Source organism: Zootoca vivipara, chromosome 6 (assembly GCF_965207765.1).
Source record: "Zootoca vivipara chromosome 6, rZooViv2.hap1.1, whole genome shotgun sequence".
NCBI classification, from domain to species: Eukaryota; Metazoa; Chordata; class Lepidosauria; order Squamata; family Lacertidae; genus Zootoca; species Zootoca vivipara.
The window spans coordinates 93,689,928-93,712,938 of NC_142589.1; the positions used below are offsets into that span (position 1 = coordinate 93,689,928).

The window sequence follows — 23,011 nt, forward strand, 5'->3', positions numbered from 1 at the left end:
TTGAAGTTCCACCTCCATTGATACAATTTTTCCCCCTTTGACTCAAAACACGCCCACCGATTGGTTCCGGCCGCGGCCAATCCGCGGCGCCTCCGAGCCGTGATGCGTTCCACGGCGCGCGGCCGCCGATTGAACGGAGGCGGGGCCCGGGGAAGGAAAAGCGACGGCGGGAGGGAGGGGCGCGGTGGAACGCGAGCGCGCCAATCAGGAGCGCGGCGGCGGCGACTCCCATCCAATCCGCAGCTCGGGAGAGGGCGTTCATTAGCATAAGGACCCAGCTGGGAGGGGGGAGGCGCTTCTGCTGATGAAAGAGGGGAAAAAAGGCTCGGGAAAGTTTTGCGAAGGTTTCTATTTAATATTATTATTATTGATGTTATTAATCCGGGCTGCTAGGTTGGGGAGGGGGGAGATCTGGGGATCTGCAAGAGGAGGAGATCTAGGATTATTAATTTTTTTAATTTATAAAAAAATAATCTTTTTTTTGTTTTGTTTTTTTAAGGGAGGGAGGAGCCTGGGAAGGAAACATACTGTATTGCAAAAAAGGGGGGCTCTCTTTACTTTTTCCAAGAGGATTAATACGAATGCAATGGTGCCTGCCTATCTCTCTACCCCCCACCCCGACCCCGTCCCTCTCTCTTTGCCACCGGCCCTATTGCAATTCCCCAATCCCTCTGGGTTGGGGGGTGGGGGGTCTCTGATCCTGGTTTGCATTTAATTTTAAGGACGTTTCCAAAGAGATCTTCTGGATCGGGCGAAGGGTGATCTCCCTCCATCTCTGCAGTCGCCCCTGCTCCACCCTCCAACATTTACCGACGAAAATAGGGACTTTCCCATTATTATTATTATTATTATTATTATTGAATAGGACGTCCCTATTTTCACTGGAGAAGTGTTACTTATCTCCTTAGCTGAGGGGGGGCGGTCGCATAACTACATGCCCTCCAACTTTTCTCCCATGAAAAAAGGGATGTCTTACTCCATTGTTCTTCTTGTTATGTTATGATTTAAATCCTGCCCATCTGTCTGGATTGCCCCAGCCACTGTGGGCAGCTTTCAACATATATAATTATTATTTTTTTAACTTCCCTATTCAGGTCTGCCATCAGGTGTCTTCTAAAGGTTGCATAGTTGCTTACCTCCTTGGATCGGGGGTTGCATGACTCCAGACCAGGCATCCCCAAACTTTGGCCCTCCAGATGTTTTGGACTACAATTCCCATCTTCCCTGACCACTGGTCCTGTTAGCTAGGGATCATGGGAGTTGTAGGCCAAAAATCCGGAGGGCCGCAGTTTGGGGATGCCTGCTCCAGACCCTCCAACATTTCTCCCGTGAAAATAGGGACGTCCTGTTCCATCCCCTTCAACATTTCTCCCGTGAAAATAGGGACGTCCTATTCCATCCCCTCCAACATTTCTCCCGTGAAAATAGGGACGTCCTATTCCATCCCCTCCAACATTTCTCCCGTGAAAATAGGGATGTCCTATTCCATCCCCTCCAACATTTCTCCCGTGAAAATAGGGATGTCCTATTCCATCCCCTCCAACATTTCTCCCGTGAAAATAGGGACGTCCTATTCCATCCTCTTCAACGTTTTTCCCGTGAAAATAGGGACGTCCTAAGGAAAAGCGGGACATTCTAGGGTCAAATCAGAAACCCGGACATTTTCTGTAAATCGAGGACTGTCCCTGGACAATAGGGACACTTGGAGGGTCTGGCCCTGCCTCCAGCATTGAATCATAGGCTTGTAAAGTGGGAAGGGACCTTCGAGGGAAATGTAGCCGAACCCGGCCCCTGCTTTCACTTGCGAGGTTCACCTTGTCGGAAATGCGAGATGGACCAGCTGAGCGATACGGTTTCCCGGCAAAGAGTCCATGCGTTGAAAAAGAAAGAGGGTCCCCATGTGAAACGTTCCAGGGGACCTTTGCAAAAGACGCCCACTCTCACTTTCCTCCTGTAATTTCGCATCGTCTCTTTCAGGCTCCCTGTTAAGAGCGGTCACCTGAGTTTCTCACCGCCAGCGAACAGAAAATGTCACACGGCGCCAAGCAGCAAGTGGCTGGGCTTCTGTGAGTATTGACTGTCTTTCATGTTGGTTTTTATTATTATTATTATTATTGCTGCCTTCCAGTCTTCTCTGTCTGGTCCTCAAGGTGTTCCTCAAGCCACACCCCTCTCTTTAGGCCACTCCCTTCACCCTATAGGCAGTCCCGAATTTACGTATCCACTAAACAAGCTATAGATTAGGGCCCTGCTCTCTTGGGGGCCCCCAAAAAATTTAAGGGGAAAAACCTGGATGTACATTTCCAAAATATAAGATAGAAAACAAATAAAATAAAACCTCCATCCAGCAACTGTGTTTTGTTTTGTGTAGGCTCCTAGGATGTAAGTCATGGGCCCCGCCTGCTAGCCTGCTCCCTAAAATATCCCTGGTTTGCTCCTTTCTATATATAGGGTGCCCACATTCTGCTCTTTATCATTCTTAGTAGTTTGCATCATATATTTACACCTTTTATTATTTCATGTTCTAGCAAGTTTCTAGAGACTAGATCAGGCACCCCAAAACTGCGGCCCTCCAGATGTTTTGGCCTACAACTCCCATGATCCCTAGCTAAGAGGACCAGTGGTCAGGGATGATGGGAATTGTAGTCCATAACATCTGGAGGGCCGAAGGTTGGGGATGCCTGGACTAGATGGTGAGTCTTTGTAAATTGTTTTTCTAAAGGAAGCTTTGCTATTGCCAAATGTGTTTGCATTATTAAGTTTGTTACGAAGGGGAAAAAAATCATTTTAAGTTAGAGCTTCATAATTTTTATTTCACTGTGAAGATACTTCTTCTCAATTGTATTTCACCATTAAGATACTTCTTCTTAATGGTATTTCAATGACTTTGATAAGGGACGTATTTTGTTATGGGCAAATGGCTTGAGATACATCAATGACCATATAGCATATATTCAACACAAAAAAGCAGCGGCAATTTGTTGTTGAGAAAGGACAGCTAGACATATAAAGGGCCCCATTACCTTCAGTAGCTGAGGGCCGCATCAAACTTACATTCGGCCCTGCCTACAGGTGAGAAAGGTAGCTGGTGGGAAAGGAATGGATTTCTCCTTTGCCAGTGCCTCCCAGAAAATTTGTTTAGCAGGCTTGTGAATTTCCCCTGGATTCAGAGTTTGCTTGCGCCATAGGAACGCAAATCCTAAAAAAATTATGTTTAGCTGGGCCCCGGTTCCCCACCCCCACCCCTATATGGAACCATACTTATATCAATGGAGATTTGCGGTTGTTTGGTCTTCTGTGTATGTCTGCTTAGGCAATATTTTTGTATTGTTTGTATTGGTTTGTTAGCGAAATTTAAAAAGTGCAAACATTTTAAAAAGGGGGAAATAAAACGGAGAATCAGAAATATAAACTGGAAAGTGTCTTGGCCTGTCAGGACAAAAGCAGTTCCAAAGGGATAATAAAGTATTAACTCATAGAAATGTTCCTTTTACAAATAATTAAGATATGTATATACCGTATTTTTCCATCTATAAGACGCCCCCATGTATGAGACGCCCCCTATTTTGGGAGACTCCAATTTAAGAATTTTTTTTTTGGGGGGGGAGATACTATCTGTGTATAAGATGAGCCCAGATTTTGAACGTCATTTTAGAGTAAAAAAACATAGTCTTATACATGGAGAAGTACGGTATATATAAATAGAAGTATTTGCCACCTGTGAGGCCCATTGTTATTGAGAATAAAGGTTCTATATAGCTTTAAACGAGCCAGACATATTTGCATGGACTGCTGGCTCTGGGTGACCTCAATATTTGGACACAGAGCAAAACCGTTCCGTATATTAAAATAACAAGTCGCTCAAGTTCTGCCCTTCAAATGCTTTAGAGGGGTGCTTTTTCAAGTTGCCAAACGCTTGAACGCCGGCCGGACTATCAAGATTAAAGGCCTTCCGGGGTTTGGCATGGCAGAAGTGAGAAATGAAATCCTTCGCTTTCCAAATCCAGGTTCGAAAATGCCAGGTGGGAAGGCGGAACATTCGTTTGTTCAGTTATCCAATAGATAGTTTTTATTAATTCTTTTGGGTTGACAAATCCACGGAGTCTTTTAGAAAAATAAAATAAACGGAAGCTTCCTTTTATGGATGGAAATTCACGGTATATCAAAGGATGTCATATAGAGGAGGGAGAAAAGTGGTTTTCTGCTGCTCCAGAGAAGCGGACACGGAGCAATGGATTCAAGCTACAAGAAAGAAGATTCCACCTAAACATTAGGAAGAACTTCCTGACAGTAAGAGCTGTTCGACAGTGGAATTTGCTGCCAAGGAGTATGGTGGAGTCTCCTTCTTTGGAGGTCTTTAAGCAGAGGCTCGACAGGCATATGTTAAGAATGCTTTGATGGTGTTTCCTGCTTGGCAGGGGGTTGGACTGGATGGCCCTTGTGGTCTCTTCCAACTCTATGATTCTATTCTATGGTAAATTTGCAGTTTCGAGTAACCTTATTCGCGTGGTGTTTCTTTTGTTTGTTTTGGTTTCAGGAACGCCGCGGGGAAAACCCAACCGGGGAGCTTCCTGGTGTCAATCAAACAGGAGAAAGGCGAAGCCCCTCGTCTGATCGCGGAGAAGCCCCATGGCGAAGAGGAGGTGAGACCCCCCCCCCATCCCAGACCCGCTTGGGATCTTGGCACCCTGGGAATACAGATTTTTTTTAATCCCCAGGTGTGTGTGTGTAGGGGGGGGGACCCTGCCTCTGCCTCCCCTTGCTGCTGTTGCTGCCAACTTTTGCTGCAGCTCTGCACAACCAGGTCGCAATACTGATGTGGAGGAACGGGGTGGTGGTTGTGGTGGAATCTTATCTTCTTTAAAATAAAATAAAAAATCATTTAAATTTCTCAAGCACTTAGTACATACAGTGGTACCTTGGTTTGACAGATGTCAAAGAGGAAAACAACTGCCAGACTTTTAGAAGACATCTGAAGGCAGCCCTGTTCAGGGAGGCTTTTAATGTTTAATAGATTATTGTGTTTTATTTTTCTGTTGGAAGCCGCCCAGAGTGGCTGGGGAAACCCAGCCAGATGGGCGGGGTATAAAGAATATATTATTATTATTATTATTATTATTATTATTATTATTATTATTATTAATCCGTTCCCATAATCTGTTGTAACCCATGGTGCGCTTTTGCCAATGGGGCTTCCAACAAAAATTTGTTCGGAATCCCAAAAAATGGGTTGTAAGCCAAAAAAAGGTTACACACACTTCTGGGTTTGACGTCTTTGTAATCTAAAATGTATGCATACCAAGACGTATGTAAACTAAGGTACCGTACCACTGTATTTAATTTCCACTGTTCTTTCTAATACAGGTGAACTTCTCCTCCATTAGGGGGGTTAAAAGTAAATGATTTTTTAAAAATAAATAAATAGATGAAATCAGATTTTTACAAAATTTATATCAGTTTTTTTAATGGAGTTTTAAAATAAAATGCTTTGGGAGGAAAAATCTTTCTAAAGATTCTCTATTTAAGTTACATTCTAGTCCAAAGGCTATTCATCAGGAAATAAGGATTTGTTTTACGTTTTTAATGTGTGCTTAAACTCAGTCTTAAGTGTTTTTTTTTAAGTTTAACCACATCAGTTAACAAACATGGATACATACGCTATAATGTTATTGTTTAAATTAAATAAATTGTTTAAATTGTTATTAAGGAAATTGTCATTTCTTCTCCCTCCAATAAAGTACAGCAGAAAAGCTATCCAAATACAGTGGTGCCTCGGTTTAAGTACACAATTGGTTCCGGAAGTCTGTACTTAAACTGAAGCGTACTTAACCTGAAGCGAACTTTCCCATTGAAAGTAATGGAAAGTGGATTAATCCGTTCCAGACGGTCCGTGGAGTACATAAACTGAAAGTACTCAAACCGAAGCATACTTAAACCGAGGTGTGACTGTATAGATATAGACAGTTAACTTATTAAACCTCAAAATCATTTCGTAATTATTGGTCTATGTATTTCTAATAGTATAACCAAATCAGTTATTTTTGATATAACTGTAAAAGCTACTCTGAACATTTATTGTTCCTCTGGTTGTAAATATTAAGATGATACCAGCAAGAATGAGTGTTTCTGTATAAAAAGGATTTGAATCAAGTCTTACTGACTAGTGATTTAAATCAATTTGCTTTAAATCAAATACACCCTGGATTAAACCTAAGAAACGGAATGTGAATTGGAAATACGTAATGTAATACGAAGCAGGAAGTAGGGGAAAGAAAGGACCTTATGGATGACAAAGAGTGTCAACGTAATGGGGGGAAATCGTATTAAATTTGATGCAGTTTGGGGCGGATTTTTTTAAAAAAATCAGAAAACTAAGAAAAATTATTTGGCGAGGTGGGGAAAATACGAAAACGGAAGAATACATGGTCAATGGTGTCAACTTCTCCAGAATTGAATGGGCAGAGTCTGTCTTCTAAGGGGACCCGTCTGAACTCCCCGTATAAAACAGATGAAGGCAAAATGTGATTCCTGGCCAGAGTGAACGCCCTTCTGTGAGATGGTATCTCCACAGGTAGTTGACTTAGATATTCAGCTGGAAGCGACAAGTATCTTGGTTCTTCCGGAGTCGGAAAAGGGGGACCTTATTTAGGTCGTTTTGCCTCTCGATATCAATTATCTTCTGTTTGACTATATTCCTGGCTGTATTATAGCCACGGGAAATGAGTTAAGTTGGCTGGAGGCCTATATTTAACAACTTATTTTCAATGGCTCCGCTCCAAGAAGATCGGCATTTTTCTTTCAGTATCAGCTGCGCCAGGCCCTGAGGGTTAAGATGTGCTGGTGGGTGACCGTAATAAAGATTTGATTGATACTAAAACGGATTAAAAGTACTTTCAAAGCGACGGGGCAGGTTTGTCTAAACAAGAATGCTTTCAGCAGGGGGCAAAAGGAGTCCCGTGAAGGCGATTGCTTGATATCACTAGGCAGGGAGTTCCAAAGGTTAGACGCTGAACTTTGTATCGAAGGGAGAAGTACGGGTGTTGAGCCCCCTCCTGTTTTCCTCCCGAGCAGCCCGTGAAGAAGAGGGGATGGCCGAAAGGCAAGAAGAGGAAGAAGATTCTCCCAAACGGGCCAAAGGCCCCGGTGACGGGATACGTCCGCTTCCTGAACGAGCGGCGGGAGTTGATCCGTATGCAGCACCCGGACCTCCCCTTCCCAGAGATCACAAAGATGTTGGGCGCCGAGTGGAGCAAACTGCAACCGGTGGATAAACAGGTGAGGGGGGGCTGGATTTTCATGGAGCAGAGTCGTCGATGGGCTTTTAGCTGCGGTGGTTCCGATCTGCCTTCTCGTAGGGAGGTGGCAATGCCTGTAATTGTGGGAATGTTCAGGGAGGCAGGAGAGGATATATTGTTTATTAATATCCTTCCTGACTTGCAGGTGGCGCTGTGGGTTAAACCACTGAGCCTAGGGCTTGCCGATCAGAAGGTTGGCGGTTCGAATTCCCGCGACGGGGTGAGCTCCTGTTGCTCGGTCCCAGCTCCTGCCAACCTAGCAGTTCGAAAGCATGCCAAAAAAGTGCAAGTAGATAAATAGGTACCGCTACAGCGGGAAGGTAAATAGCGTTTCCATGCGCTGCTCTGGTTCGCCAGAAGCGGCTTAGTCATGCTGGCCACATGACCTGGAAGCTGTACGCTGGCTCCCTCGGCCATTAAAGCGAGATGAGCGCCGCAACCCCAGAGTCTTCCATGACTGGACCTAATGGTCAGGGGTCCCTTTACCTTTAACATGCGCTAGCAAGAGTTTTACATTCCTCTTTTAAACGCACAGCAGGTAGCTGGTTGCAGGCTCGTGTGAGCCTCTCACTATTATACAATTCGGTTTGTCTCAGATTGAATTGCATGTTCTTGGTAAATTCCCTTTTTATCCCTCTTAAAAGAATAAACACACGGCAATATCATTTAAAGTCAATAAAAGAAGTTTAATCACAGCATCATCAGTTCACTGTTGGATCCCTGAAGGCAGACTTAGTTACATATATACCTGTGGAACTCTCCCATATGGGAATAATCCTATTGGCTGGGAGCCAACAGAGCATCTCTAGCTAAAAAGCCGCTTCAACGATGGAGGAAGTCAAAGAGAGAAAGAGAGTGCTGCGTGACTTGCCCTTTTGTTACCTGGACAGGTAAGGTCACACCCACCTCTAGTCACATGGAAAGGGTGTTCCAGCCCAGGAGGAAACAGGAAGTTTTCGACTGGCTGGACCAAACATCCCCTTGCATGTCCAGTCTAGGAAAACAAGGAATGTTGTACTTGGCTGCCTCTTCTGTATCACATCCCACAGTAGTAGTAGTAATAATAATAATAATAATAATAATAATAATAATAATAATAATAATAAAATATTTCTACCCCAACCACTCTGCGCAGCTTCCAACACACGTAAAAGGATAATGCAGTGTAGGTACCTTGGTTCTTGAACTTAATCCATTCCGGGATTCCACGCCGGGTTTGTGGCGTTCGGAAGCTGATTTCCTCAACAACTAAGCCGTTTGGGAACCAAGGTACCACTGTATAATAATAGAAACTTGGGGGCATGTCTTGTGCATTCTACTGTGATACCTGCCGTCATTTTAATTTTAGAAAGAATACCAGGAAGATCTGAAGTGTTTTCTGTTGATATCTTTTGGCTGGCCGGTTCCTGATGTCCCCCAAGTTTTTGTGTCGGCGCAGGATCTTTGTCTTAATTTTAGGTTTATTAGCACCTTATCTTGCTCTTTTTACTAATTTAATATAAAAAAAATAAAAAAATCCTTCCGTCGTTCCAGCGTTACCTGGATGAGGCCGAGCGCGAGAAGCAGCAGTACATGAAGGAGCTGAGGGAATACCAGCAGTCCGAAGCCTACAAGATGTGTGCCGAAAAGATGCAGGAGAAGAAGATCAAGAAAGGTGAGAGCGTCCTCTGACCTTTCGGATTTGGTTCTGCCCGTGACTGAGCTGCATCTCTAGGCAGGAGGCTGCCTGCTGCAGCTCTGCATGAGTCTCTGTTATGGCTCCTCCTCACTGCCCCGCCGCTGGCCTTCTCTGTGGTTTGGTACTTCTGCTATGTTTGGGGTGGGAGGAATGAGATTGACACTACCCACACGCAGACACAGGGTTAGGAGGAGGAGGAGGCTGGTTGTTGTGTCTCTGTGTGAGTTCCTGTTCTGGGATCGCCTCTTTCCAAAAGGCAGGTGTGCCCAAGAACAGCAGCTCCTCTGTAAACAGAAGGGGTGGCCTCCTTCAAGGGGGGGCGGGTTCTCGCCCTTATTAAACTTTTAGGGAGGAGGCAATGTAAGAGGGACCGTTTTCCTGACGTGTTCGCTCGTTTTTCTTTTCCCTCCTCCTCCCTGCTTTCCTTTTGTGTCGTGTCTTTTAGCTAGTAAGCACGGCACAAATTGCAAATTTAGCAGCCAGGCTCTGGGAAAGGCAGGTGGGAAAGAGGGTGAGCCTCAGGTTTGGAAGATCTGGTCTCCAAATCATTCTGTGTGCTCAGTTGAGTCACCATCTCCCCACTCTCTGTGACTTTATTATTGCTTTTTCTTTTTAATGTCCTCCAGAGGATGCCGGTTCCGGAGTTGTGAACACGCTGCTGAACGGGTACAAGGTAAAGCAAGCTATCAGAGTTTGGGAAATGTCTCAGACCTTCTTTTTAAGAATTACATTTTGTTGCTTCTGTTAAAAACCAATTTTCTTGTATGCAAGCTTTGCAGATTAGCAGAGTTCTTCATCAACCTCCCCCAACCTTATTTTTAAGAATTAATTTTTGTTGCTGTTCTTATCAAAAGCAATTTTTTATTGTATGCAAGCTTTCGAGATTTGCAGAGTTCTTCATCAGCCCAAAGAAGTACTCTGAAGTACTCCAAAGCTTACCCCCACCCCACCCCCACGACATTTTGTTTGGCCAAAATGAGCACTTCGCTAATTCAGATTTTGGGCTTGTTCTTTATGGGCCGTCATCACTGCTACAAGTTTGCTTTTACGTTTTTTAAAATAAATCCCATCAGTTCATTGTATAAAGCCAAATGCCCTTTTACAGTGCATAGCCAGGGTATAAGAACAACGCTTTCCTCTGGAAAAAACCATGACCTATAAAAGTTTACAGCATGAAATAAGGCTTTGAAATTAAAATTAGGAAGCTGTAACATAGCTGGGACGGAGCTTCTTAGCTGATAGAGCGAATTTGGCAGCCGGATGTGAAAATCTTTATCAGCCAGGAATTCCACTGTCATTTCCTGGGGGTGAACGGCCCAAGAAACAGCTAAGAATAGATGATTAAAAATAATAATTTCTCTGGGCATTTTATATAAAGCAAGTAATGCATGATATCTTCAAGGTAATGATTGGTTGATAGTGATTTGGGGAGTACAAATAGAATAATGGGCAGCTTTTTTTTATTTATGTAAGAGTTGAATGTTTTACTCCCTATTTGTCCATCTTGAGGGTTTGGGTCCAGGAATATGGGTGTTTAGTTTTCCAAAGGTACTTTTCACGGGAGAAGGCCCTGAAACAAACATTTCTGCACTGCGGGGACTTAGAAAATGATTTCCTAATACTTTCTCCACCTGACTTCTGCCGCCCCAAAACCACGCGCAACTCCCAATTCACCCCTAAATTTTCCCTGGGAAAATAATGCGAAGTTTTCTGTTTCTTCTCTTGTTTCTCTTCACCTCTTTCCTTCTCAATCAGCTTGGAGAGGGGGGCAGCGACGGCTTCTCGACATTTGACGTCCCCATATTTACCGAGGAGTTCTTGGACCAGAATAAAGGTAATTTAAGGAACCGAGTGGGCTGTGGGCTTACAAAAGTCTGGGGTACCAGGATTCCAACCAGTGCCGGATTTACATATAAGCTAAGCAAGCTCTAGCCTAGGGCCCCTCTCTCTTGGGGGCCCCCAAAAAAATTAAAGGGGAAAAAACTGGATGTACATTTCCAAAATATAAGATAGAAAACTGTCACAGGGGCTGCGTTGCAACTACTCTAGAGTAACGACTCTCCAGACCACTGCCTTTTCATGCTTTTATTGTGTGCAGGCTATTTACAGTGCTAGAGCTGTACAGGGTACATGTTCTCAGTCTGACCCAGAACCCTGGAGTGACGCTTCCCGCGTTTTCCTCCAACATAAGAGTCTGGGCACCCCAAATCTCCTTCCGCATTTCCTCCTGCGTAATTCCGGAACCGGAGGGGAAAAGGGTCTTCTTTCCATGTTTTCCTTCTCCCCCTTTCCCCCGCTCTCTCTTCCTCCCTCACGTGCAGCAGAGGCTCTGCTATCCTGCCAGAGCCCCGTCTCCTACTTCCTCCTTCCCCACTGGACTCTTACCCCTCCCCGCTGCTGGTGGAAGAGCTGCTCTTCAAGATGGGAGGGGGCTTTCTGTACTGTTTCCCCCTCACAAAAACAAATAAAATAAAACCTACTCACAGCAACAGTGTTTTGTGTTGTGTAGGCTCCTAGGATGTAAGTCATGGGGCCCGCCTGCTCTCTAAAATATCACTGGTTTGCTCATTTCTATATATAGGGGGACTCCCTACAGGGACCCTCCCCCAGTTATCCTGACCAGCATTTCACCTAGTGACAGGCTTAACAGGCATATGTCAAGAATGCTTTGATGGTGTTAAGCAGAGGCTTGACAGGCATATGTCAAGAATGCTTTGATGGTGTTTCCTGCTTGGCAGGGGGTTGGACTGGATGGCCCTTGTTGGTCTCTTCCAACTCTATGATTCTATGACAGCGCTAGCAGCAGGTCAGGAGGAGGAAATGAGGAATGGAGCGGGGTGGAGAGGGAGCCTAACCCAGCTGGCCAGAGGAGGAAGGACAGTGCAGGATGGTGTCGAAGCCTCGGCAACACTCCAGCCAAAGGATGGGAGAAGGAACGCAGCCCCTTCCGGTGCCCACGTTGGCACCCAGATGTAGGGCAAGGGGGCGGCGTTTTGGGGTTCCCAGACTATTATGCTGGCACAAAAACAGAGAATCGCCATTGCCGGGTTCTGAATCAGACGAGGCAGTCATGTTTTCTGATGTCTCTGCACTGTAAATAGTATGCACAATAAAGCTCTTAAAGACAGAGCAGACTGGAGCGTCTTTACTCGAGAGTAGCTGCAGCAATCCCCTGACAGGTGCCTACATTCTGCTATTTCTGATTATTACTAGTTTGCATCATATATTTGCACCTGTTATTATTTCATGTTCTAGCAAGTTTCTAGAGACTAGATTATGAGTCTTTGTAAATTGTGTTTCTAAAGGAAATTTTACTATTGCCAAATGTGTTTGCATTATTCAGTTTGTGATGAATAAAATAATCATTTTAAGTTAGAGCTTAAGAATTATTTCACTATTAATATACCTCTTCTTAATTGTATTTCACTATGTGCCTGGCATGCTCTGGTCCATGGGGTCATGAAGAGTCGGACACAACTAAACGACTAAACAACAACATGAATATACTTCTTTTAGTTCAACAATTGCTTTGAGAAAAGACATATTTTGTGATGTGCAAATGGATTTAGATACCTATTAGGTCCATCAATGACCATATAGCATATATCCAACGCAAAAAAACCAGTGACCATTCGTTGCTGGTAAAGGACAGCCGGCCATATAAAGGGCCCCATTCCCTTCAGTAGCTTAGGGCCTCATCCAACCTAAATCCGGCCCTGATCCTAAATTCCTCATGAAGGGCACCCACAAATTTCTTGTTCCAACGCCCTCCCTGTGTTGTCCATTTGTTTCGCCAGCTCGGGAAGCGGAGCTTCGGCGCCTGCGCAAGGTGAACACGGAGTTTGAGGAGCAGAACTCCATCCTGCAGAAGCACACGGAGAACATGAGCTGCGCCAAAGAGCGCCTGGAGCAGGAACTGGCTCTGGAGGAGAGGCAGACCATCGCTCTGCAGAAGCAGCTGCAGACAGTGCGCCAAGCTCTGACCGCCAGCTTCGCCAGCCTGCCAATCCCAGGTACGGCTGGGTGGCCCCCACCGGGTGGGACACGGGTACGCCCCATGCCTGAATGAATGAATGAATGAATCTTCATTTGCGTCAGCCGTCGGCCATAGCGATAAATCAACAATACGATATACAAAGAATAGAAATAAAAAGTCAATTATATAAAATACATTTTGGGGTTTTGAATCAATGGTCAAGTAGTGGACCTTCTTCTGATTGCCCCAGCTAAAAACCTTGCCACCTTTGCTGTCCCCTGCTTATCTTGATCTGCCCGGAGAAAGGACACTGGGGCAGTGGCTGGGCGACCCGGAATGGACAATAAAAAGGGGGCGATCATCTCATTCCTCAAGTCTTTATAAAGAGCGCAAGCCAGAAGGGCATGTGCCACCGATTTGGGACTGCCATCTCCACAGGGACATAAATGTTTTCCGTGTGGGATCTGTTGGAATTGTCCCTCAATACAGCCAAGGGCAATACATTCAATCTCGCGAGAGTCAAAGCGCGTCTATATTTTGGAATTGCTTGGTTATGCAGACAGGGTGCCAGAGAGTCGAAAGGGGACGGTGGAAAATAGTCATGCCATGGGCAAAATGTCCTGATTGGGCCAAGTTGTTCTGACGCTTGATATCATTTAGGCGCTGGCAAATTAGGCTCTTTGCTTGACTAAAACCCAAAGTGAGTAGCTGTTGTGGGGATAAACCACATGAGTGAAGTTTCCGATAGACAATTTCAATCTTGCATTCTTGTGACAATCTTGCAGCGCTAGGGATATTAGACCGGGGGGGTATTTGAGTTTAGGCGAAGCCAAGAGTTAAGTGTCCTATGCCAGATCCGTCATTCTACCGGGGGAAGATTAGCCTCTAGGCGCAATGATGCATTTTGGACACAGGGTGGGGCAGAGAAAATTGGCCTTAAGAACTTTGATTGGACAGCTTCCAATCTGAGCCCCATATAATAACTGTGCTAGGGGTCTAGCTAGGAATACTTCCAGGACAGATTAGGAAGAAACATTAGGAAGAACTTCCTGACAGTAAGAGCTGTTCGGCAGTGGAATTTGCTGCCAAGAAGTGTGGTGGAGTCTCCTTCTCTGGAGGTCTTTAAGCAGAGGCTTGACAGGCATATGTCAGGAATGCTTTAATGGTGTTTCCTGCTTGGCAAGGGGTTGGACTGGATGGCCCTTGTGGTCTCTTCCAACTCTATGATTCTATGATATATATATCTACCCTGGGACCTAAATAATAATAGTGATATGGGCAGACGGTCAGTTTGCAGAGTGCGATGGGGGTCAGCAACTAGCTGATCAGTTTTTCTCCCCCAGGCACCGGGGAGACCCCTACGTTGAACACCCTCGATTTCTACATGGCGAAGCTCCACAGCGCCATCGAGAGCAACCCGGTGCAGAACGAGAGGCTCGTGGTGCGGGTCAAGGAGATTCTGTCTCGCATCGCCAGGTGAGCCGTGCGTGGGTCGCAGCCGTCACGAGCGGAGAGTCGGGAAGGGGGCTGTCGGGTCCCAAGAGGAGGTGGGCCCTTTGTAAGCCAAGCCAATCGTGGTGAGAGGTAGGGAGAAGTGGCAGGTAGCGGTCCAATGGGCGGAAGGCAGGGAGCCCAGCAGTAGGTGGCGCTAGAGTGGCGGGAACCTGTGGTCCTGGACTCCATCTCCCAGCATTCCTTTTTTTATTATTATTTTTAAAATAATTTTTATTAATTTTACAGACAAAACTAAACAAACTACACAAACATACAAGCATACAATATAACACTGTCCCTTCGTTTTCCCTCCACCCACTGGTTCACCTCTGCCACCAGTGAAACCCGTGTGCTTTGAGAATCAAAGGGGTCCATTGTAAGTTGGGTTTAGCCTCCCCCCTCCCTCCCCCCCCTCTTCCCCCCCCTGCCACTGAAAGGACAGGAGTGGAGGAGCTCTGAGGATTGGTTTCCCCCAGCTCTTTCATAAGTATACATTAACAAATACAAACATAATAGGGGAGAGTTTTAACTCCCCAATTCTTATTACCTTAGCCTTATACTTGTGACTTCCTCGATAGTCTTCCTCCTGGTTTTCCTTAAACAAAATCTAAAATTTATGGCGGGTTTTCTATTTCAGTTTAAAATCCTTTTCTTATAATATTGACTCAGCCCTCCTCCTTTTCCATGCTGCCCTCCCACAGACCCCCTCCTGCCACAAGAGGAACCCGTGGGGCACAGCATTTCCAAGGTTCCATTAAATCCCCTCCTCACCCCTCTGAGCACCCCCTGCCACTGAGTATCTCAGAGTAAGGAAAGGAGAGTAGACAGCTTTCTGCCTAAACCTAACTTAACTTACAAAAATTTACATTAACTTAAATTCTTTCCTAAGCCGTTCTTATAATTCCCTCCAGAAAGCACAACTTTTTCCATTCATATTTACACTCCATCTCCTCTCCCTAAGTCTTTCCCCCCAATTGGATCAGCATTTCCGTTAAACAGGCCAAAATTTCAAAAACCGTCTCTCAAAAGCTAAAAACAAGGTCTTTTGACTAAAATATTCACCCCACACCCATTCTTTCCCATATCCATCTCCAGGCCCTTGTCCCCCCCTGCCCCTGTCTTTCCCATTCCTCCCTAACATCACCCCACATTTCAACCCCTCCAGGATCTTCAAGACCATCAATCCTCAAATCCCTTTGCTTCTCATTTTCTTGCTCTGCTTGATTTTCTTCCTTTTGAGGTCCATGCTTTGCTTCATCCCAAACATATTTTTTGAAGTCCAAGTCCTCTTTAAGATTTTCATCTAATTGTTTCTCCTGACATCCAGATTCAGTCTCCACAGTCTCCAAAATCAAATTTTCCTCTAAGTCCTGGACTTGGACTTCATCCTCATCTGCTGGTAAATTGGGATGCTGCCGTTCCTTATAGATATCCTCCCATATTTGTAGATAGTTTAGCACAGCCTCCTGGAAGGCTCGAGAGTACTTTGTTTTCATATTTCTCCTGACCGCAGACAAACAGGAGGTGGAGAACAAAGAGGTGCTGGAAAATTCCTTTCTCAGACGGTCGACTCCATCTTGGCTGTTCTTTTCCTTTGTCTTTTAACTCAATCACAACTCCATTCTTGATTCCAATATTAAATAGTTCTACCACATTTTCAGTCAATTTTTACTGATTATAACAGTGCAGTAAATCCACCCGGTCTTTTGACAGCTTGACAGCTTTTGACAGCTGTCAAAGCGCTCTCCCCCTTAATAATGCTGTACCTCAAGGGGTGCCGGACTCGGGAGTTGAGAGGGTTCAAAAAGGTCTTTCTTTCTCTCGGGTCCACAGTCCCAAATGTCTTTTTTCGTTCAGCTTAAGATTATTTAAAGCGCCTCCCAGTTTTCCATTAGGAAGAGACCGACTTCCGTTTCTTTAGAGTCTCTCCTGTTTTTCCAATTAACGAATTTGAAGTCCGTAATCGCAGTTCCACTTACTTTTTGGAAGTTTCAATTTGTTCGGAAGAATCTGCCGCTTGCCAGGTCAGGACTCGGAGCTTCACTTCTCGGAGGTAAAGATATAGCCCAAAATGGCTCCCGCGGTTCCACCCCGCCGGCTCTCGATCGCTCTATTGAGCTCTCGGGCAGCGGGGGATCCGCAAAAAACGGAGTAACCGCTGGGCACGTGAGTCACCGGGACTCTCTACCCGGTGTTTTTACGGGGAATCCGCTCGCTCTGCGGACCTCCCCCCCCTCCGCGAAGCCAGGGACATCGGCACGCGAGGTCCCTGCGTCCTTCTCTCCGCCGCGACAGACCGGAAGCTCCCATCTCCCAGCATTCCTGACCGCAGGCCGTGTTGACTGAGGCTGATGGGAGTTTGAGTCCAGCCATATCTGGAGGGCTTCGCGTTCCCCTATTTCTGCTGCGAATGCTGGTTGGGGGTTTAGGTAGAGAGGGTAGAACAAAGAGATGCACTTGTTCGTAGTTCTTGAAGGGAGCAGTAGTGCCCCCTGGAGGTGGGGCGGTGGGGTTGCTGGGGGGCGATGAGAGGCAGGAGGGCCTACAGAGGAGGGGGGTCCCGGAGTTGTAAATCTTGTTGCGTATTTTCTGGGTTTTATATTTCTATTTTATGTTGTGAACCACCCTGAGATCTCTGGGTAACTCCTGAAAGTTATGTAGTTCTTTATCTCCTTGACATCTGATGGTAGGGCGCCACCACCGAGAAGGCCCTCTGCCTGGTTCACTGCAACCTCGCTTCTCGCAGGGAGGGAACCGCCAAAAGGCCCTCGGAGCTGGACCTCAGTGTCTGGGCTGGACGATTGGGGTGGAGACGCTCCTTCAGGGATACTGGGCCGTTTAGGGCTTGAAAGGTCAGCACCAACACGTTTAATGGTGCTCAGAAACGTCCTGGGAGCCACCGGTGTTATGTGGTCTCGGTGGCCGCTCCCAGTCACCAGTCTAGCTGCTGCATTCTGGATTAGTTGTAGTTTCCGAGTCACCTTCAAAGGGAGCCCCACGTAGAGCGCAGGGCAGGAGTCCAAGCGGAAGATAAGCAGAGCATGGACCACTCCAGTGAGAATTCTTTAGCCTGCCCATCGCTGGCATCCAGCCCCTGAAAAATTGTGCCAAAGGGAATGCAGCCGTTGGGTGGAAAATGATTTATCCTTACCCTTGCTTTAGAATATGTCGCACCCAGGGCACTAGAAAGCTTTGTCATGAGCAAATTAAGCATGGGGTGGCCTCGGCCCAGGATATGTGAAGGAGTGTCTCCTCCCCCATCGTTCTGCCCGGACACCGGGGTCCAGCTCCGAGGGCCTTCTGGCGGTTCCTTCCCTGGGAGAAGTGAGGTTTCAGGGAACCAGGCAGAGGGCCTTCTTGGTGGTGGCGCCCTCCCTGTGGAATGCCTTCCCGTCAGACGTCAAGGAAATAAACAACTACCTGACTTTTAGAAGACATCTGAAGGCAGCCCTGTTTAGGGAAGTTTTTACTATTTGATTTTTTATTGTATTTTTAATATTTTGTTGGAAGCCGCCCAGAGTGGCTGGGGAAACCCTGCCAGATGGGCGGGGTATAAATAATAAATTATGATGATGATGATTATATTGTTTATCCCCCCCCCTTCCAGTGAACACTTGTGAGCGGCCACAGACCTCCCAGCGCAACTCGAAAACTTCGCGCAACTGTGATGTGCTGCGCCGCCTCGCCCTGCATGCACCTGCCTTCTCCAGACCATCTCTCTTAACTGTGCCTCTTCTGTCCTCCTGAGATGTTGGCGGGAGCAATCTTCTCCCGCTCTCCTTATCCCCCTTCTCCCTCAAAGCTGTCCGTCAGGGTGGTTAGATGTTTTAGATGAACATTAGAAAGGAAATCATGTTGGAGCAAAGGTTCCTCGAGCTCCGGGATTCTGCGGTTCTTTTCGGGGAAGGACGGCCACGACAGGAATCCCAGTTTTCGCCACTGGGGTTTTATTGTGACGAGAACATTGCGGCGAAACATCCGTAGGGTGTTCCTGCTTCCAAACAGCCTAATTGACTATAATTGATGGATTCCCGTTTGCCCCTCATTTTCTCGCCCAGGTATGCACCTCCCTGCTGTTTCTTAAGAGAAGAGCACCACTTTTGGATTGGCTAGATTTCTCTAGGATATAACGGAACTGTTTTAAACGCCGCCGTTTTCACGGCATGGCCAGCCAGCCCAGAGTCAGGACTTCCGATTTGCGGCACAGTTGCTCGCGGGGACGAATGAATAAATTTACGAGAATTGCTGGCTACGATTTGATGGAAACAGGGCACGCGCTGCGTCAGAAATGCAGATAAAATTTTTCCAGGGGCCCCCAAAGAAGTGTTGCGTTTTAAATTGGAGATGGCCAGAGATTAAACCTGGGATCTTTTCCGTGCAAAGTCTCTGAGCTACACGGATCCCGTTCGTTTCTAGGTAAAGAGGCCATGTATTGTGGGTTGAGATCCAGCCCAGAATTGCTGGAGTCAGTTAGTGGCTTTCAAGGACTTTAGAGTAGAAAAGACCTGCCTGAAAATCATGCTTTTACACTGCAGGCGCAGGTAAGGCTACTTGGGAGTAAGACCCACTGTGATTAATGGGACTTCACTCTCAGGTTTGTCTGTATAGCACAGGCATCCCCAAACTTGGCCCTCCAGATGTTTTGGGACTACAGTTCCCATCATCCCTGAGCACTGGTCCTGTTAACTAGGGATGATGGGAATTGTAGTCCCAAAACATCTGGAGGGCCGAGTTTGGGGATGCCTGATATAGCAGGATCCAGCCAGACATTTTTAATCTGCACTATTCTGGTCTCCCGACCACCACTGAGCTGTATCACTGCCTCGACCTATTTATTCTTAGGGTTAATTTCCTGGAATTTTCACATCCGAAAAAAATGCGTCTGCATAGATTTTGGTATGGTAAATAAATAAAACAACTGTTTTTTGTTTTTTAAAAAATAGACCCTGATTTCATTGACATAAGAATCCAGGCTGTTGTGCTTTTTTATAGACAGTTGCAATCAAAAATTATACGAATCCCCCCATTGCAAATCAGCTTTGTTATCAAAATTCACAGACTTCCCGCTGTTTGCGAGGATCAAATCAAAGACGCGTTTTCAGGTGAATTTGGGTGAACCTGCTTGAAGCAGCTGTTGTGTCGAACTATTTGCTCCTTGCAATCAGCTGAAAGTTTGTGAATTTCGAGAATAAATTTGATTTGCAATGGGGTGGGTTTTTTTGAATAATTTTGATTGCAACCGTATATAAAAGTTTCTTCATCTCATTTTCAATGGAGCAGGAAATTACAGAGAGGTCCCCGGTATCATGTGTGAGGGGGTTTCAAAGCCCTTTCCCCGCTTCCCAAGCGGAGGAAGGAGAAGAATAATTTGTGGGTAGATGTATATCCGTAATTTTGCTTAATTTGCCGAATGAAATCATCTGGAAGGACTTGGCTGTTTTTGCACATATGGCGAAGCCCCTAAACCATGGTTTACTGTGATCAAGCAGACAGTGTGCACCATGGTTCCTTGTCCAGGAGAAATGAGCCATTACCCTGGTTTCACATTGTATGCAAACCCTGGTTTGTGGTTTATGTAACTCTAAACTCCATTGGTCAGCCCAAGGGATTAATGATCATTATTTATTTAGATCAAAACAAAACTATAACCCCTGCCTTGGCTGTAACGCTAAGCCCAGGGAAGATGGTTTCTTTCCTTTGTGCCCTAACCATGGTTTACATTGCAGAATACAGAACGGTTCGGTTTGTCAGTGGAGGATCTCGAGTTTCCTTGGCACAAAATTTGGATTAATCCGCCTTAGTTTTAGCACGCTCTCGATCCTCTTTCTCGCGAGAAAGAGAGAGAGGAGAAATCCTGTCTTGTCTATGTCTCTTGCCTTGTGGTAAATTAGTTCTGACGCTCATATATAGACTTTCTGAATCTTGTATTTTCTTAGCGTTGCGCGTTGAACGACGGCAACAGGAAAAAAAGCTATTTTAGCAGCGAGGGAAGTGGGTATGTTGCTTCTGTGGGTGCAGGGATTTTTTAAAAAAAATGAAATAAAATACTTTTAAAAACACGCCTCCCTAAGTTATTGTCTGATTTTGAGTCTGGGATGAAACTTGCAGGAGGTAGTTTGCATCTGCGCCAACAACTCACCATATAAATTTCATTGCAATAGTGCTTGCTTTTTACCGCAAGGATTGCTCTTAATTTTTATTGCGGGGCACAGTTACCTTAAAACGAGTCACGTTGATGCATTTAAACTACGTATCAAAAGAGGTGGTTTTCCTTTTGCATGGATAATATTTCCTAACGTAGTTTATAGATCCACTCCCTCCCAAAAAAGAGAGGCCATTTTAAATGTATAACTGAAAGTCAAATTATAATTAAGAAAAATTAAAGATCGCATTGGCAATTCACAGTGTGATCCTTTACCAAAAAAAGTCTGCCTATCAAAGCTTCCTCCTTGCAAATAATTGAGCTCTGACCCTAACTGAATAATGATATAAAGTGTTTTGAAGGATAAATGGTGACTCACATCCTTGGTTTTGCTACCTCTGGAAAAAAAAAGGTGAATCTACAAACAGGTTAAAGGAGTTTTCTTCAATGTTCTTGCTGTGGTCTTCTAGATGGGAGTTTACTTATTATTATTTTTAAAATAGGTACAGGGGCCTATGCCTTCCTTTTGCTCTGGAAGGAGCTGTTGGTGCAAGGACAGATCATGCATACTGCACTGGCTCAGAATAATTTATTTTTTAAAAAATAGGGGAGCGATTTATCTCCTGCTCTTCAGCAAACAAGCTTTCAAAAAATAATAACAACAGTAGTTGTTTTATGAAATCGCCGCGGTTGTTGCATGTTCTTCTGAAATTGCTTTGAGGTGCTTTATTATAGGAATGGATTCATAAACGGAATTTTAAACAACACTCTAGACGTTCCTTTGAGCATGTGCAGAGTGCCCTGGCGGATGTAATGGCTGTAATCGTGTCAAATGGCTGCTGACAGGTGGCGATTCCTGATGTCCCGGCCTTCCTTATTTACAGGTGAAACTCGGAAAATTAGAATATTGTCAAAAAGTGCATTTATTTCAGTAACGGAACTTAAAAGGTGAAACCAATATATGAGATAGATGCATGACATGCAAAGCAAGATATGTCAAGCCTTTATTTGTTGTAATTGTAATTATTTGTCGTTAGGCGGGTCAATTATAAATGGAATGTAATTAATGAAATGTAATAGTGATGTTTATTTTTGTATTATTGTAACTATTTGTTTTATTACTGTGGAATTTCCAAAAGAAAGCGTTTGTAAAAATTAAAAGAAAGAAAAATAAAGAACAATAAGTTGCATTACTGAAATAAATGCACTTTTCGACGATTTTCCGAGTTTCGCCTGTAGGTTGCCGATTACGAAAGGCGAAATAAATATGCAGGTTGAGCAAATCGCCCATTTTGCAAGGAGGGCGTCGTTTCGTTCCCTCGAAACAAGACCAAGCTTGCCTGTGCATTCCTAACCGAGCCTACTCAGAATAGCTAGTTCTTTTGAATTCAGTGGGATTTACTGTATGTAAAAAGCTGCTTTTGAGACCCCCCTGAAAAAACAAATCTATAAAACAGCCCTGTGTGTGTCCAAAATGCTCTAAAATCAAATGGAGCCTGGTCTCCTTGGGAAGCCCTATCCTACATTCCCTGCATCCACTTTATGTTTTGTGTGGTGCACATTTTTAAATTTTTACGCATTAGTTTACTGGTTTTGTTTTGTTTTTCCCCCACGCGAGGCAGGCTTCGCGGGGCGCAGCTAGGCCGCAGGTTGCCAGGGGCAACGGCGACGCGCTACCTTCCGTCATCTCCACCCCGAGGCCCCCCACCCAGCGCTTGGCTTTTTTGTATTGATTCGAACGGGGCCAATCGGAGAGCGGAGGGGGCGGGGGGAGGGTGACGCAGCACGCCGGTCTCCCGTGATGCCCCGCGCGGTGGGCTCGCTGAGCGAGCCAGAGAGCGAGACGCGGAACGAACGGCGATAGGCGGGGCGGTGGGCGTGGCCACGCGTCGGGAGTGGGCGGGGCCGAGGGCAGAAGAGAGCAAGACCGACGCCATATTGGACGGCTCTGGCTGAAGGCAGGTGAGAGGTAAGTAGCTGAGGGAGGGGGGAGCAGGTTTCATAATTGGGCTCCCAGCCCTACCCCCCCCACTGTCAGGAGGGGGCTGGGAAGATGGAAACTCCCCCCCCGATTTTCTGCAATAGGAAGGGAAGGGGGGGAGGAGAAGAGCCTGTGTTTTAATGCAATTGGTTATGGGGTGCCCCCCCGTGAAGTGACCCTGCTTGTACAAGGCATCCCCCCTCCCTCAATACACACTTTCCTGTAATTGGGGGGAGGGGTGTTATTTTTTGGGGGGGTTGCAGAGGTGGAGAAGGAAGTGGGGTGGGATTTCCACTCATTCTCTCCACCCACCCCATTTCCAGCTGCAGGGTTTGGGGTGTACTTTAATACGGGGGGGCGCTGGTTATTGGGGGTGTCCCCTGGTGTGTGTGTTTTTCTGGGGGGGGTGCTAATTGGGTGAGGAGAAGTGGGGTTGATTGGAGCG

At 45.7% G+C, this 23,011-nt stretch overlaps 2 protein-coding genes across 6 annotated transcripts in view; both read left to right on the forward strand.

Annotated features, from left to right (window-relative positions):
* Positions 1-252: 252 nt before the first annotated feature.
* Positions 253-20,503, forward strand: HMG20B (high mobility group 20B). Of its 2 annotated transcripts, XM_035119275.3 has the most exons (10): positions 253-344; positions 1,978-2,066; positions 4,538-4,643; positions 7,072-7,275; positions 8,829-8,949; positions 9,600-9,646; positions 10,729-10,807; positions 12,771-12,986; positions 14,293-14,425; positions 18,051-20,503. In XM_035119275.3, exons 2-10 carry the CDS (start codon positions 2,029-2,031, stop codon positions 18,061-18,063), a joined length of 957 nt encoding a protein of 318 aa, XP_034975166.1. In that variant the 5' UTR covers positions 253-344; positions 1,978-2,028; the 3' UTR covers positions 18,064-20,503. The 2 variants fall into 2 exon arrangements, with proteins under 2 accessions (XP_034975166.1, XP_034975167.1); XM_035119276.3 differs by lacking the exon at positions 18,051-20,503 and having other exon boundaries at positions 14,293-14,429.
* A 1,983-nt stretch (positions 20,504-22,486) lies between these two features.
* The window catches only part of FZR1 (fizzy and cell division cycle 20 related 1), a 32,170-nt gene continuing 31,645 nt past the window's right edge, over positions 22,487-23,011 (forward strand). For 2 of the 4 annotated variants that reach the window (XM_088673076.1, XM_035119272.3), the window contains exon 1: positions 22,487-22,554. The gene's annotated coding sequence lies outside the window, so the exon portion shown is untranslated. The remainder of the gene's footprint in view (positions 22,555-23,011) is intronic. The other 2 variants (XM_088673077.1, XM_088673078.1) reach the window with 1 other exon arrangement.